The 12,655-nt window shown below is 34.3% G+C and overlaps 2 protein-coding genes across 7 annotated transcripts; both read left to right on the forward strand.

Moving 5' to 3' along the window:
• Positions 1–4,681: 4,681 nt before the first annotated feature.
• Positions 4,682–7,062, forward strand: LOC107617537 (Ubiquitin-like superfamily protein). 2 transcript variants are annotated; one of them, XM_016319311.3, is made up of 7 exons: positions 4,682–4,835; positions 4,930–5,008; positions 5,093–5,151; positions 5,242–5,387; positions 5,739–5,925; positions 6,308–6,481; positions 6,714–7,062. In XM_016319311.3, the coding sequence occupies exons 1-6, from the start codon at positions 4,830–4,832 to the stop codon at positions 6,473–6,475; spliced, it is 645 nt and encodes a 214-aa protein (XP_016174797.1). In that variant the 5' UTR covers positions 4,682–4,829; the 3' UTR covers positions 6,476–6,481; positions 6,714–7,062. The 2 variants fall into 2 exon arrangements, with proteins under 2 accessions (XP_016174797.1, XP_016174795.1); XM_016319309.3 differs by having other exon boundaries at positions 4,702–4,835; positions 5,090–5,151.
• A 477-nt stretch (positions 7,063–7,539) lies between these two features.
• BBX27 (B-box zinc finger family protein) lies at positions 7,540–12,655 on the forward strand. 5 transcript variants are annotated; one of them, XM_021111100.2, is made up of 7 exons: positions 8,160–8,301; positions 8,918–9,138; positions 9,245–9,563; positions 9,905–10,252; positions 10,707–10,931; positions 11,496–11,806; positions 12,386–12,655. In XM_021111100.2, exons 3-7 carry the CDS (start codon positions 9,360–9,362, stop codon positions 12,474–12,476), a joined length of 1,179 nt encoding a protein of 392 aa, XP_020966759.1. In that variant the 5' UTR covers positions 8,160–8,301; positions 8,918–9,138; positions 9,245–9,359; the 3' UTR covers positions 12,477–12,655. The 5 variants fall into 5 exon arrangements, with proteins under 5 accessions (XP_016174793.1, XP_016174792.1, XP_020966759.1 ...); XM_021111098.2 differs by adding an exon at positions 8,678–8,798 and having other exon boundaries at positions 8,162–8,301; positions 8,918–9,563; XM_088499568.1 differs by adding an exon at positions 8,678–8,798 and having other exon boundaries at positions 8,162–8,301; positions 8,922–9,563.

Genomic DNA, 12,655 nt, shown 5'->3' on the forward strand with positions numbered 1-12,655 from the left:
TTCCTCTACTTTTATTTGATATTGGCAACAATAGGCTCAATCCTTCTTTTGTTTTTTGTAAAGGCATGACTTGATACTCCCTGCCGTATGATACTCTGAACAATTACTGCTTTGTTACAAATATTATGTATTGCTCATGTCTCTTGTTGCAGGTTTTTATGCCCCTTGATGCCAAAAGGGGGAGGAAATTTAGATTCCAAAATTGAAATTGGAATAAAACAGGGGCTGAAAAACAGGGGATAACAGGGGCTGAAAAACAGGGGATAAGGGTTGAAATTTTCAAATTGAAAATTCATGATTACCCTTATTCAAAGAAAGCATGTTTCTATTATATTTCCTGCTGTATGTACTGCATTTGGCATTTGGTTTACTATGATGTTTGATATATTGATGCCTGGCTGATGGTTCATCTTTGATAAACCTGTTGGTTTGAAAATTTACATTTGGCAGTTCCTTTAAGCTGTGTTATTTAACAACTGCCATGTTTTGATGTGCTAATATGTGTTTCAAAAATATTTTCCTTATTTTGAATGACATTGCTCTGATATCTGGACTGGAAAATATTTGGAAATTTTCTGAACAACACTGGTTTGTGTTCTGTTGATATGTGTATGTTTGAGCAGTAAATCAGTTTATGATATCAAAAGAGATTTGATTATCAATTAAAACTGCTCATAAATCAAGCATTTAGCATCTTAAAATGTGCTAAATAACATTGTCATTAGAAGCTTGATTAAAGTGTTACAGGTTAGTGCTTCCCTTGGTAAAAACAGCATATATTAAGGGGGAGCAATGTGACAATTTGAAAGGGGGAGAAATACAAATTTAAAGGGAGTACTCTTACTCAATTTTAAATTTCTTTCCATTTCAATTTTAATATTGTTTGTCATCAAGGGGGAGATTGATGAGTTTGGAAAACTCTAAATTAATATGTGTGATGACTAAACATTATTAAAATTAATTAATTGCAAAATTATTTGATCTGAATTTTTATTCAATACATTGATGATTATAATTTTGCTGCAGGTTTAATCATGGGCCGGAAATAAATGTATTGTGCTAAGCCCAATTTACACTCAGCCTTGGTTTTAATAACAAAAATAAATGTGGCTGTTTTAATGTTACTTGGGCCCAAATAATTTTCTGATCTAAGCCCAAGTGGGTTACATGCTTTCCACTTGCTTTATGCATGTTCCAAATTTTATCAGGAAAGCAAATGTTATTAATGGGCCAAGATCAAATATTGTTGCTACCAAGCCCAATGTTGATGAATGTTTCCATGCCTTATTCGAATCCATGAAGCAAATGAAATGCCTAAATGCTTCCAACGGATTCCACTTCATTATTTTGAAGGATTTCAAATGTAATTAATACATTGGAAACATAAGAAAGAGAGAGAAGATTGATTTGATGGTTATTATGACACTACACGCTACTCAACAAAGGGAAGTGGGAAACTTGAATTAACTTTTACATTCTCTCTCTTTGTTCATTGATTATTGTTCAAACCCATTGAATATTTTCTCTTTCTTCTCTCTCACAACTCTTTCTCTCTTCGGTCTTTACTCAGAAAATATTGGCAGCCATGGAAGCAAAAGTAAGCTACCGAGATGAAGAGAAAGCAAGCCTAAAGACCATCACAATGATGGCAAGAAAACATACTAAAATAAAAATGAGCTGTGGCTAAGATATTCACCAAATGTGGTTAGATTTGGTGAGGTTATCTTGAGTCTTTCATGCTCAAAATGGAAGAAGAAGATTCGGCCAGCTAGAGGAGATTCTTGAAGCATGGCTTGTCTTCGATTCTGCTCAACCACCACAGGAAGTAGCTAGAGTGGCGAAGTGATGGTTGAAGGCAGAGATTGAAGCAGATGAAGTCATCATCATCATGAAGCATCAAGGGCCAGAATTCCATCTTGGAGAGCAAGCCAAGGATGGAGAGCTCGGATTGATGAAGGGTGATGATCAAGAAAGGACTAGAGGTAATTGCATGTTGGTTAATGCATGGTTATCTCTTCTCTCTCTATGTGGCCGAACCGGTTTGTTGAAGGAGGAAGAAGTTGGTTCAGTTTTGGCTTCAATAAGTGGAGGCTCCCCTCTTCTATATTAAGGGTGGACAGCCATTGTTTGAAGCAAGGAGAAAAATTGAGAGTGCAAGGCACAGAGTTCTCAGAGCTACCTGAGCTAACAGTTTTCTCTTCTCCTTCAATGTATTCAGTTTTGTATTTTTCTGTTTAATTTTGTCATGTCTTGAGTCTCATGGTAAAAGGCAAACAGTGAGGTTTGTAATGAAAAAGCCATAGAGCGGAAAAAGGCAGAGAGTGCAAAATTAAAAGAAAAAGCCATAGGTGTCTTAGAGTTCCTTTGTTCATCTATGTTGTGTTTCATGATTCTGTGGGAATCCCCTTGTAAGTTGGGTTAGCACTTTACAAGTTGTAATCTGTTTGATTATAGTGAAATTCCATCATTGTTGTGATGGAGACTGGATGTAGGCTGCACTGCACTTAGCAGCCGAACCAGGATATATCTTGGTGTGATTTTCTTCCTCTCCTACTTCATTTCTGTTTTCTACTGCACAGGAGCAAAAACAAAAAATGTCTCGTGCCAAGTGACGAGACAAAATGAAAATGTCTCGTGGCTAGGGACGAGCTAAAAACAGAAAAGTCTCCTCTGAATCCAGCAAGTGTTAGCAAAAAAAAAGGGGCTAAGATTCAACCCCCCCTCTCTTAGCCACTGAAACCATCAGACATACATATCCACCGTTTGTTATCTTAAAGAACCTAATTGATACTTTTTTTTTCAAAGACTAATTAGTCCAAAATTAACACATTTTCAAAAATCTAATTATCACTTCACTTTTTATTTATTATTGGTTTTGTTAACAACAATGAGATTTTAATATAGGATCTCATGCATATCACTTAAATATTTTTTTACTAGAAAACTCAAAGTCACTTATCCAAATCAAACTCTAATTATATAAAAATTTAAAAATATTACACATAATTTTTTTTTAAATAAAATCTAACCAAGTTAAATAATAAAAATTAGATAAACAGGTAAATAAGAGTGATGAGAATAATTTTTATTAATATTAGACTAATTTTTTTTTTTACCAAAGATATGAGACTCGAACCCGCAACCTCTTAATTGAGTATGGAGAGACTATGTCATTTAAGCTATTACTCATTGACAATATTAGACTAACTTAACTGACAAAAAAAAAACTGTACATATAATATTAGAGTAATGTTACACATTTAAGTCTTTTTATAAACTAAATCTAATCAAGTTAAATAATAAGATTTGGAGTAATATTATCCATAATTAATTTTTATTAATATTAAACCATATTAGTTAAACTTAATTAATAAAAACACTTGAATGTGTAGCATTATTCATAATTATTATTCTAAAAATTTATCATTTACTAATACATTTATTCAAGCCTATCCCTAATAAACTTTAGTTATATTCATTTTAAACCTTACATTCACTTTAAAGATATCATAACCAATCTTATTTATTGTAACTTAACTTTATTTTTCAGTAATTTTATAAGAAATTTAATTTTGGTACATTTAGAATCTAATATTTTTATCACATGATCGTTCAATCAAATCCAATTTATTTGCTAATGATCATTTATTTAAATAGATGATATAAAAATAATTTTATTAATTCTTGTGTTGATGTTTTTTTATAAAATAAAATATTTCTAAACGTTAATTATAAATTATAAATTTAATTAATTTTAATACATTGAAATATTGAACTATTCTGAGATATTTGTAGATGATTTTTTAAATAATAAATTTAAAAATTAGTTAAATTTTTTATGTAACAATCCATTATTAATTATAAACTATAGTTTAAACTTTGGTATTGGTTCAATTTTTTGATTGAGCAATGTGAATCTTTGAAAAAGGAACTATTTTAAATAAAGGTGGAAACCAGCTAGGGGTGAGCACGGGTAGTGGGTACTTGATTACCTATCCAAACTCGAATCGAACTAATTAAATTGGTTCTGAAACCAACGGGTAATTGAGTCCAACGCGAACCAAACCAATGGCCTTTGTTAGTGATTGGTTCGGCTATCGATTCTGGGGGTGCAGAATCCGAACCAACCTGTAAATCCGATCATATATTAATTAAATAAAAAAATAAAAAAAATATATATGATTTTTAGTGACTTTTAGTGAGATTATTCACTATTAATATGTTTGGCTTTTAATGAGTTTAGTTTTTAATGTATTTGGTGTTTAACATGTTTAGATTATTTATATTAATGTTACATGTTTATTGTACTTGTTGAATTTTTAAGATAAAAATTTGATTTTTTTATAAATTTCAAAGTCATCAGGTACCCAATTATCCGAACCGAACCAATCCGTTCTTAATCGGTTTGGTTTGGTTCGGATACATACACAAAAAAAATACAAATCCAAACCAAACCGAACCAATTATATTTTGATCAGTTCAATTCTAATTTCACCTTGAACCCGAACCAAACCGACCCGTGCTCACCCCTAAACTCAGCTGCAGCCGACTTCACATGAAGTTGATAATTGAGAGCTATTAGATGTTTAACTGATTTGACTAAATCTTTATCTATATCTAACGATATCAACTTCACGTGAAGTAGACTGTACTTGAGTTTTCACCATAAATAAAATATGTTGATCTTCATTTTTAAAATATGAAATAGATCTAGTCACCGAAAAAAAAAAAAAGAAAAAGAAATAGATCTATAGAAGCATAGAACTAAAACATACGATTCGAGACGCCGCCAAGCACCAGAAGGGCGCGTGGGTCGTGAGTCGTGAAGTATGACGGTGAGGTTTTTCAAACTCAAATCAAGGATTACCGCCAATTATGAACCCTAGGTTTCTCTCAAATCCCTAATTCAGTTTTCTTTTCTCTATGCAGGACGACGAATTCGCCGATGAACTAGAGCCCTTGTTTGATTACAGTCGCGTTCAGCCCCCCGTCATTTCCCTCGACGATGGTTTGAATCCGAAAATATCTTCTCTTTTGCTTCTTAGTCGAAGTTGAATTTGAATTCCTAATTGTTGTTGATGAATCTCAGAAGATGATGATGCTGATAAGGATGTTGTTCCCCCCAAGAAGGGAAAAACCTCTCATGATCCTGTAATTACAGCATTGCTCCGACTTTCTACCTATTTGCAATTGATTGTTTCTGCAATTTGGGAACTTATTGAAACTGTTGTTGGGATTTAGGTTGTGCCTGAGAAGAAGCAGACTGACGTGAAGCCGGTGCCGGTTGTGGATATTGACGATGAGGATGATTGGTTGCCTCCTCCACCAAAGGTCTCTACTGATGCACACAAGTCTATTGATGAAGATTCAACACTCAAGAAGTTGAGGTTATGTGCATTTTTTACTCTTCAAACTAATTTTCATTTTACAGTTGCTAGATCCTTGCGATTATTACTATCTAACCAATTAAGCATGTTGCATGATCCACACTAATATCTAGATTGTGTAATGAAATGATGAACTGTAACAGTTTAGATTTTTTTTGGTAATACCTCCCTCTTGTTTGTGTGTTAATAATGTGGATAAGAGTAGTCACCAAAAAAAAAATAATGTGGATAAGAGTAATGACTAATTGAAAGTTGAAACAGAAGAAAACATGCTCAGTTATCTTTGATTTTAAAAGAAAACCTACCACGTTTTTGGTAGAGTTTCTTATAAGGTTTTATTCATCTATGTAGATTGAAGAAGCAGGAACTTCAAGATTTGTTCAAAACTGTTGAGGAGTCTGAAAAAAGTGAAATCTGTGATTCACCGAAGTCTTCCATGGATGATACAAGTGAGAAAACATCAAAACCTGCAGAAAGACCTAAGATTTTGATCTCAATTCAAGACAAGAGCGAAAAGAAGCCAGTTCGTGTGTACAGGGTATATAATTTCTCCAGTAGTTATACTTCGTGTAGTCATTGTACTATTTGTATTTCTTATTGCTTTGTAATTTCAAAACTATAGTCTGCTTTTTCAAAAAGTTAGTGCTTTGCATTTGTGGTCAAATATAGGTTGTAACTTGTAACTAAAACTTGTGTTGAAATGTAGGACATGGCGACTCTGCTATATATGTTGAAATGAAATAAATTGAATTTCAGTTTGCACCATTTAAACCACAGTTTGTGATGCTTAAAAGATCAGTTTAGAAAGATCTGATTTTGCATTTCTTTTTAGGTCATATTTTATGATAATTTGGCAGAGTGGAGATAATTTTTTTATATTTCAGCTTGATGTCTGAATCTTGTTCTTCAATTCTCTGTAGGATGACAAGTTTGAAAGGATTTTCAAAATGTATGCTGAGAAACTGGGATGTGATCAAAACAAGATAGTGTTATCATTTGATGGTGATAAAATCAGTCCTTCCGAAACCCCGGATACCCTTGGGATGGAAGATGGTGACATGATTGAAGTTCATGTGAAATCAAGCTGATATAGGGTGAGACATCTTATAGCTTCTACAAATTATTCATTCCTGTAATCTTGTTATAATACTATTTTTTGATGCTGTGTACGACTTGAATTGACTCTAAATGTGTCACAATGATGAAAGTATCCAAAGTAAAAAGTAGGAGGGATCTATTGTAAAAATAGTTAGCAGAGCCCAAATTGTAGCTTGAAAATATTTATAATCTGATTTCTTACTAATAATCTAATGTACCTTCATTCAGGTCTATCAATCAGGGATGCTCATCCTGGCATTTTGGAGCCTCTGTTTTTTGTCGTCAAGTGTTTGTATTGTCATCATTGTGTCTCTGTATTGTAGGAGAAAGCCGAACATATTGACAATATTTGACCTAATTGTACAGCATATGTTTTTTGGGAACGTTTTAGCTAAAGTTTTTGGTAGAAGATTCTCGGCTACTTGGTATAGTTCTGTGAAAAAAAAAATGCAAAAACGCTATTTGGAGTTTTTGGAATCCCCATGTTTGATTTTTGTTTGTCACAAACTAATGGAACGATGCTGATTTAAATTTTGGGAAGGGGAATCCATATTCTAGTTCGATATTATATGGTAAATAGTCTTCACTGTTCAGGGATATTGAACTTGGACGAACGAACCACTTTGTTCTTCTCTGCTTGTTCTATTCTTTTGTAGTTTCCTTTATGTATTTATATTTTATATTAAGTCGTCATTGACTATATTTATTACTTTAATTTATCAAGTTGATGCCATTTGATGTGGTCCATTATGTTTATAATAATATATACATTAATCTGACAAAAAAATAATAACAATAATAATAAATCTATATATTACATGCATAACGCCGTACATAGCGAGGATTCACTTTCAATTAGAATTTAGAAAACATTTAAAGAGTTGCAATTTGCAAATCAATGGGCTGAACTGCTGAAGTACCCACCGTGCTAGTATAAACAACTTCATATTTCGTGGAAAAAATAATCATATTGACTGTCACAATTTGATGCATATAAGTGGAAACCTAGTAATACCCATTTATTTTCGTATATTGAAGGTTTTCTGAAATTGTAGTAATAGTTGTAGGCACCGACACTTTTCTTTTATCTGCACTACCCTGTTGTCCCTATTTTCAACGCTTTTGCCTGTAGATTCAAATGCACAATGAACTTAATACTGACATTCCAAAACTGAAATGATTTCAAATTGTGTTTCGTTGAGCCCAAAATTAACAAATAAATTGTGAGTTTGTCCTGTGATAGTATAACAAAGCCTTGACTCGATAGAAGATAGTAGATAGATGGAAAAGGTTAAGATGGGTGTGGCTCGTGAATCACGGGGGTGGGTTGAAGGGGTGTGGGTCCTACAAGGTTCCCCGCGCCCATCCCGGTTAGCAAGTTAGAAGGCGAATTTTGATTGGCGGAGTGATGAACTTTCGGATCAACATTACCATTACCTTGACCTTTCTTTTCACATGTGAGGGAGGGTGAGGCACGCACTACACTATGCATCGGATAACGTCCCTGGACCCCACCACTCCTTGTCCACGTCTTCCCTTCCACGCTGGAAAGTTCACTCTCTTTATGACACGTCACCTCCACCATTGGGGCAAACACCTACAACGACCGTACCACCAACACCCAAACCCAGCAACGCATGTCTCCTCTCTCCTTCATACAACGCATTACACGACCTCACACTCGTCACACTCTTCTCTTTTCTTAGTTCTTCTCCCAAACTCCCTAATTTCTCCTTACATAGTTGGATCAATTCAATTCCTTCCTTTAGAGAGGAAAAAAAAATTAGTTGCTGGTTTTATTGGGAAACAATCACGGGTACGTCTCTTCCTTTCTTCTTTTGCAGTTTTCCATGTAATTTGTGAAGTCAGCTCCTCCGCCTGCTTGCTTCTCTGAGTTTCACGAGAATTTCATGCTAGTTCTCTCTCTTACAAGGACGGACTGCTTTCTAACTTTGGGCTTTTATAATTGTTTATTTGTTTTTGGGAACTTTAATAATTGGGATCTTCTTTTCTTTATTTGGCTTTTTTTTTGGTATTTTCATTTTTGGGAGGTTACAGTGCTTTGCTGTTACTAAGTTACCATTAATTTGGAATTTTCCAAGCTGGGCATGTGCATGAATGTGATGATTATTATTGATGAGTGATGATGACAACTATCATACTATAACTACAGTGTGTTCCGCATGCAACAGTTTAATTGACTATGCAACTTTTCCCTTTCGGATATCCAACAAAATTGGAGCTACAGAACTAGGATCTGAAGTTTGACTTTTACTGCCTTATTACTGGTTACCATCGTTTTTTATTATTGTTGTAAGGATTCAACTCCATGCAACTATATTTTGATGTAAACTTATGGTCTTCTTTTTAGCTATATTCTGATTTGTTTTTATTTTATATTTTACATTTTGTTTTTTTGTTTTTTGCTTTAGACAGGACGGAATGGATACCTTAACTTGACTTTGCCTTTGATGGAAAAGGTCTCTGTATCTATCTGAGACCAGCTAGGCTAATATCTGGATTCTACTACATTCAAATTGCTGGCAGCGTAGCATGGAGTTTCACAATTTCAGTGCTCATTTTCATGTTTGAAAACCAAAGGGAATGGAGAAGGTCTGCGAATTCTGCACGGATTTGAGGCCACTTGTTTATTGTAAGGCTGATGCAGCTTATCTGTGTCTATCCTGTGATTCAAAGGTGCATTTTGCGAATGCACTGTCCAGCCGGCATCTTCGGACCCTTGTTTGTAACTCTTGTAGGTACCATCTTGCTTATGTGCAGTGTTTGGATCACAAAATATTAATTTGTCAAGAGTGTGATCAGAAGCTGCACGATGTGTCTTTACCACATCGAAAACGAGCTATCAGAAGTTTCATGGGTTGCCCTTCTGCTAAAGACTTTGCGATGCTATGGTGTTTTGGCTTGAATGAGATGGAAAACATCACCTGTGAGGATTTGTTTGGATCTGCTTCATGTGTTTCCGCTGATTCAAATATGGCACAAACCTCTGTACGGGCTAGAAGTCGAATATCATCTAAGGCCAAACTTCATGGGGGATCGAGCAGTCGACAAGGTCAGGTATGCCTGATGATTATATATATTGATTAGCCATGTAAATTTTTTAGATTAACAGACAAAATGGTACTTAAAAAGTGATTGATTGCAAAAATCTGAAGCGAATACATAACTTAAAGCAGCCCATATATGAGGATACAGAGGTTGGATCACTGGATGTTAGTTTACCTTTGATATTCATTTTGAAAATGAATATCAATATGGAGTGGTTATTAGTTGAGAGTTGAAAAGGACCTATACTTTAATTGCTTTCATTTTGTTTTTGGATTTATGCAATGAAAGGATGCTTGAATTTAAGCCTTTGTTTTTGTAGAATTTGAAACCTGGTATAAGTCGTCTTGCAGATATTATACAGTGATCAAGAGCGAAAAAAGATTCTGCAGCAGATTATTGATTTAAAACAGCTTCAGCTAAATGAGAATACTGATCAAACTATAAAGATAAATGGACCTGAAGAAGAAACAGACTTAACTTCTTCAGCATATCAAACTATCAAGAAATCAGATGAAAAGTTCAATAAGCAAGAACAAAATTCAAAGGATGTTGTGGAAAAAGACAGTCACACAGTGGAGCTGAATCCTGAACCTTTGCCTTCTACGTTTTCTCAGCTTGATAACTTACCTTCAATTGTAGATCTTCCCTTACATGGAGAGTTATTCTGGACAGGGAAAAGTCCACCCCGAAGTAATCAGGTCAGCCTATAACTACAAACTTATTCTGCTGCTCTAGACTTTTCTGCAGTGATAAGCATGCTTTTGATATGGGTCTTAGTGCCAAATCATATGGAAATATGGCGTTCAGTTCATAAAGATGTGCAATACATAATTTTTCTTTTCCTCTTTTTAGTCTAATAATCCTGTTAAAAAGAAAATAATCTCAAAATGCTCAACATTTTATGCTGATGTTAACTAAGATAATATGCCTTATATAGGCAACTCAAAGCACCCCAAATTTACTAGTAAGACAAGCCAAATTAATTGAATGTCTGACATCTAGCAGTGTAAGCAAACACTTGTATACTCTTTGTTGCAGTGACTATTAACATTCTATTTATTCAAATGAGGTTGGTTGTCATTTTATCGATTCAATACTCAAGCCTCTGGATTTTTGGTCATCTTGGAAAATTCTTTTTGTGAATCTTTGCAGTTGTGGTCCCAAAACATACAAGACCTTGGGATATGTGAAGAACTTGTTTGTCGAGATGATTTCAACATACCTGACGTTGATCTAACATTCCAAAACTTTGAGGAACTATTTGGAGATCAAGATCCAGTTAGAGCACTGCTTGATGATAATGATGTTTCCTGCTCCTCTTTAGAGAAGGATATGTCAATTGATAAGTCAGATATTGACAATCTAAGTGCAATAGAGGTCTGAATTTATACCTTCTGCTCTCTGAAATTTCTAACATCTTAACATTATATTCAACGCGTGTTATATTAAAGCATCATCATATACTTTATATGAGCTTGAGCAGAACATGGATCATATGGATAGCTTTTTGTAGACATGAATTATGTTTGCATAAATTCGTTGCTGTCATTCATTGTTGTTAGTGATTCCAAACAAGTAAATGAAGTTACAAAGTTGGCATATGTATGTAAAAGTTATTGCAGCCTTTTACAAATATAGTGTTTTATAAAATAGAAAAATGAGTGGCTATTGTAGCCTTCTATAGTTCTATATGTGGTGCAATGGTTTGAGTCCTTTATTGTGTAGCACAAGCATAAATTACATTTAGAAGAACATATGAACTTGTTAATTTAAAGTTGATTCCATTTGGTCTTCAACAAAATCTTATAATCAACTATTTACAGGTGTTGATGATTGAGCTAGTGTTTAAGATCTAAGATGTGAATGTAACAACATCAATGATATATCCTGCCTCAGAAATAAATTATTTTTTTATGTTATTGCTGTTGTCTGTGATGAAAGGATTCTTCGGCAGCCATATCGATTACCATCTTGCAATCAGCTCATGAGAACAAGGATATCGATAGTACCAACATCCAGCATTATCCAAGAAGCACAGATCCTCCACACACAATTCGACCATTCGAGTCAACTGTGTCATCGTCTGTTTCAAGATTCTGGGCTGCAAGCAATCCTACTTATCACAATGACGGTGCCCTTTCTCCCTGCAGTGAAGAGAAAGGCTATTTAGGAAATTCAGCTGAATTGGAGATATCACATATGGAGGCCACACAAAATCTCACTCTCACGTATGAAGAGAAGCCATCTCGACGGTAAGTGCTAATTATCTCCCTTCAGCCTTCCTTGTTTTGAACAATCACATACTATGGTGCTTTCTGATTTCAGAAGAAAATTGCATCAATCTCCATCTCAGTATTGTTGTTAATATCTGAGCTTACTATTATTGTTTACCATGCTGGTTTTAATAGTCGCAATAATGCAGGATGAGCCTGGAAATACCAATTAGGGTCAATTACACTAATCTCCCGAGATATAAATTATATAATATTCGATATCATAGTCATATGAATTCACTAATTAGGTGATCTACTGCATACTAATTCGTGCATACCATTTCATAATCCATCTGCGTACCGGAACATCATAAGTATACTTTCTACATAAAATGTTTTACATATGGTGTACCTTATACTACCAACCTGTTCCCGTATCGGAACATATTGCGTTCCATATAACTATAATCAATACCTTTGTATTGTATAAATTGAAGTGTGCCGTATGTAATGTCCTTTAATTAACTTTAGATGAGTTCAGTGTGATCTACCCTAGTAACTGATATATGTATGCCACTATTTTTCACATTTTTCTTGTTTATATTCTTTTGGTTCCAGGAACGAGAAGCAAGTTCGACTCCCATCTGGGAAACCTGGAGCTAATGTAAGAAAGAAGGTGAAAGGCACTGCCAAGGCAGAAAGCTATTGACCTTAGCTAGCAATAGCGTGTGAATGCTTTATATATATATATAATGTATTATCCATCTTCATGTTCATTTCACCAACTGATTCTTTCATTTTCATCATACACATACTTTTATATATTTCTAACAAGTATAGGGAGCACCATAATGTTAATATACTAATTCTTATTTGGAAGTTTTAACA

Source organism: Arachis ipaensis, chromosome B9, assembly GCF_059453495.1.
Source record: "Arachis ipaensis isolate K30076 ecotype BB chromosome B9, ASM5945349v1, whole genome shotgun sequence".
NCBI classification, from domain to species: domain Eukaryota; kingdom Viridiplantae; phylum Streptophyta; class Magnoliopsida; order Fabales; family Fabaceae; genus Arachis; species Arachis ipaensis.

What these genes read in the sequence shown, in the direction of transcription:
- LOC107617537 (XM_016319309.3), top strand. An exon ending in GAAAAACCTCTCATGATCCT is followed by an intron (nt 5,152 to 5,241) that starts GTAATTACAGCA and finishes GTTGGGATTTAG; the next exon opens with GTTGTGCCTGAGAAGAAGCA. An exon ending in AGCCAGTTCGTGTGTACAGG is followed by an intron (nt 5,926 to 6,307) that starts GTATATAATTTC and finishes AATTCTCTGTAG; the next exon opens with GATGACAAGTTTGAAAGGAT.
- BBX27 (XM_016319307.3), top strand. Translation starts at nt 9,090, where the DNA reads ATGGAGAAGGTCTGCGAATTCTGCACGGATTTGAGGCCACTTGTTTAT. An exon ending in GTCCACCCCGAAGTAATCAG is followed by an intron (nt 10,253 to 10,706) that starts GTCAGCCTATAA and finishes GAATCTTTGCAG; the next exon opens with TTGTGGTCCCAAAACATACA. An exon ending in GAAGAGAAGCCATCTCGACG is followed by an intron (nt 11,807 to 12,385) that starts GTAAGTGCTAAT and finishes TTTTGGTTCCAG; the next exon opens with GAACGAGAAGCAAGTTCGAC.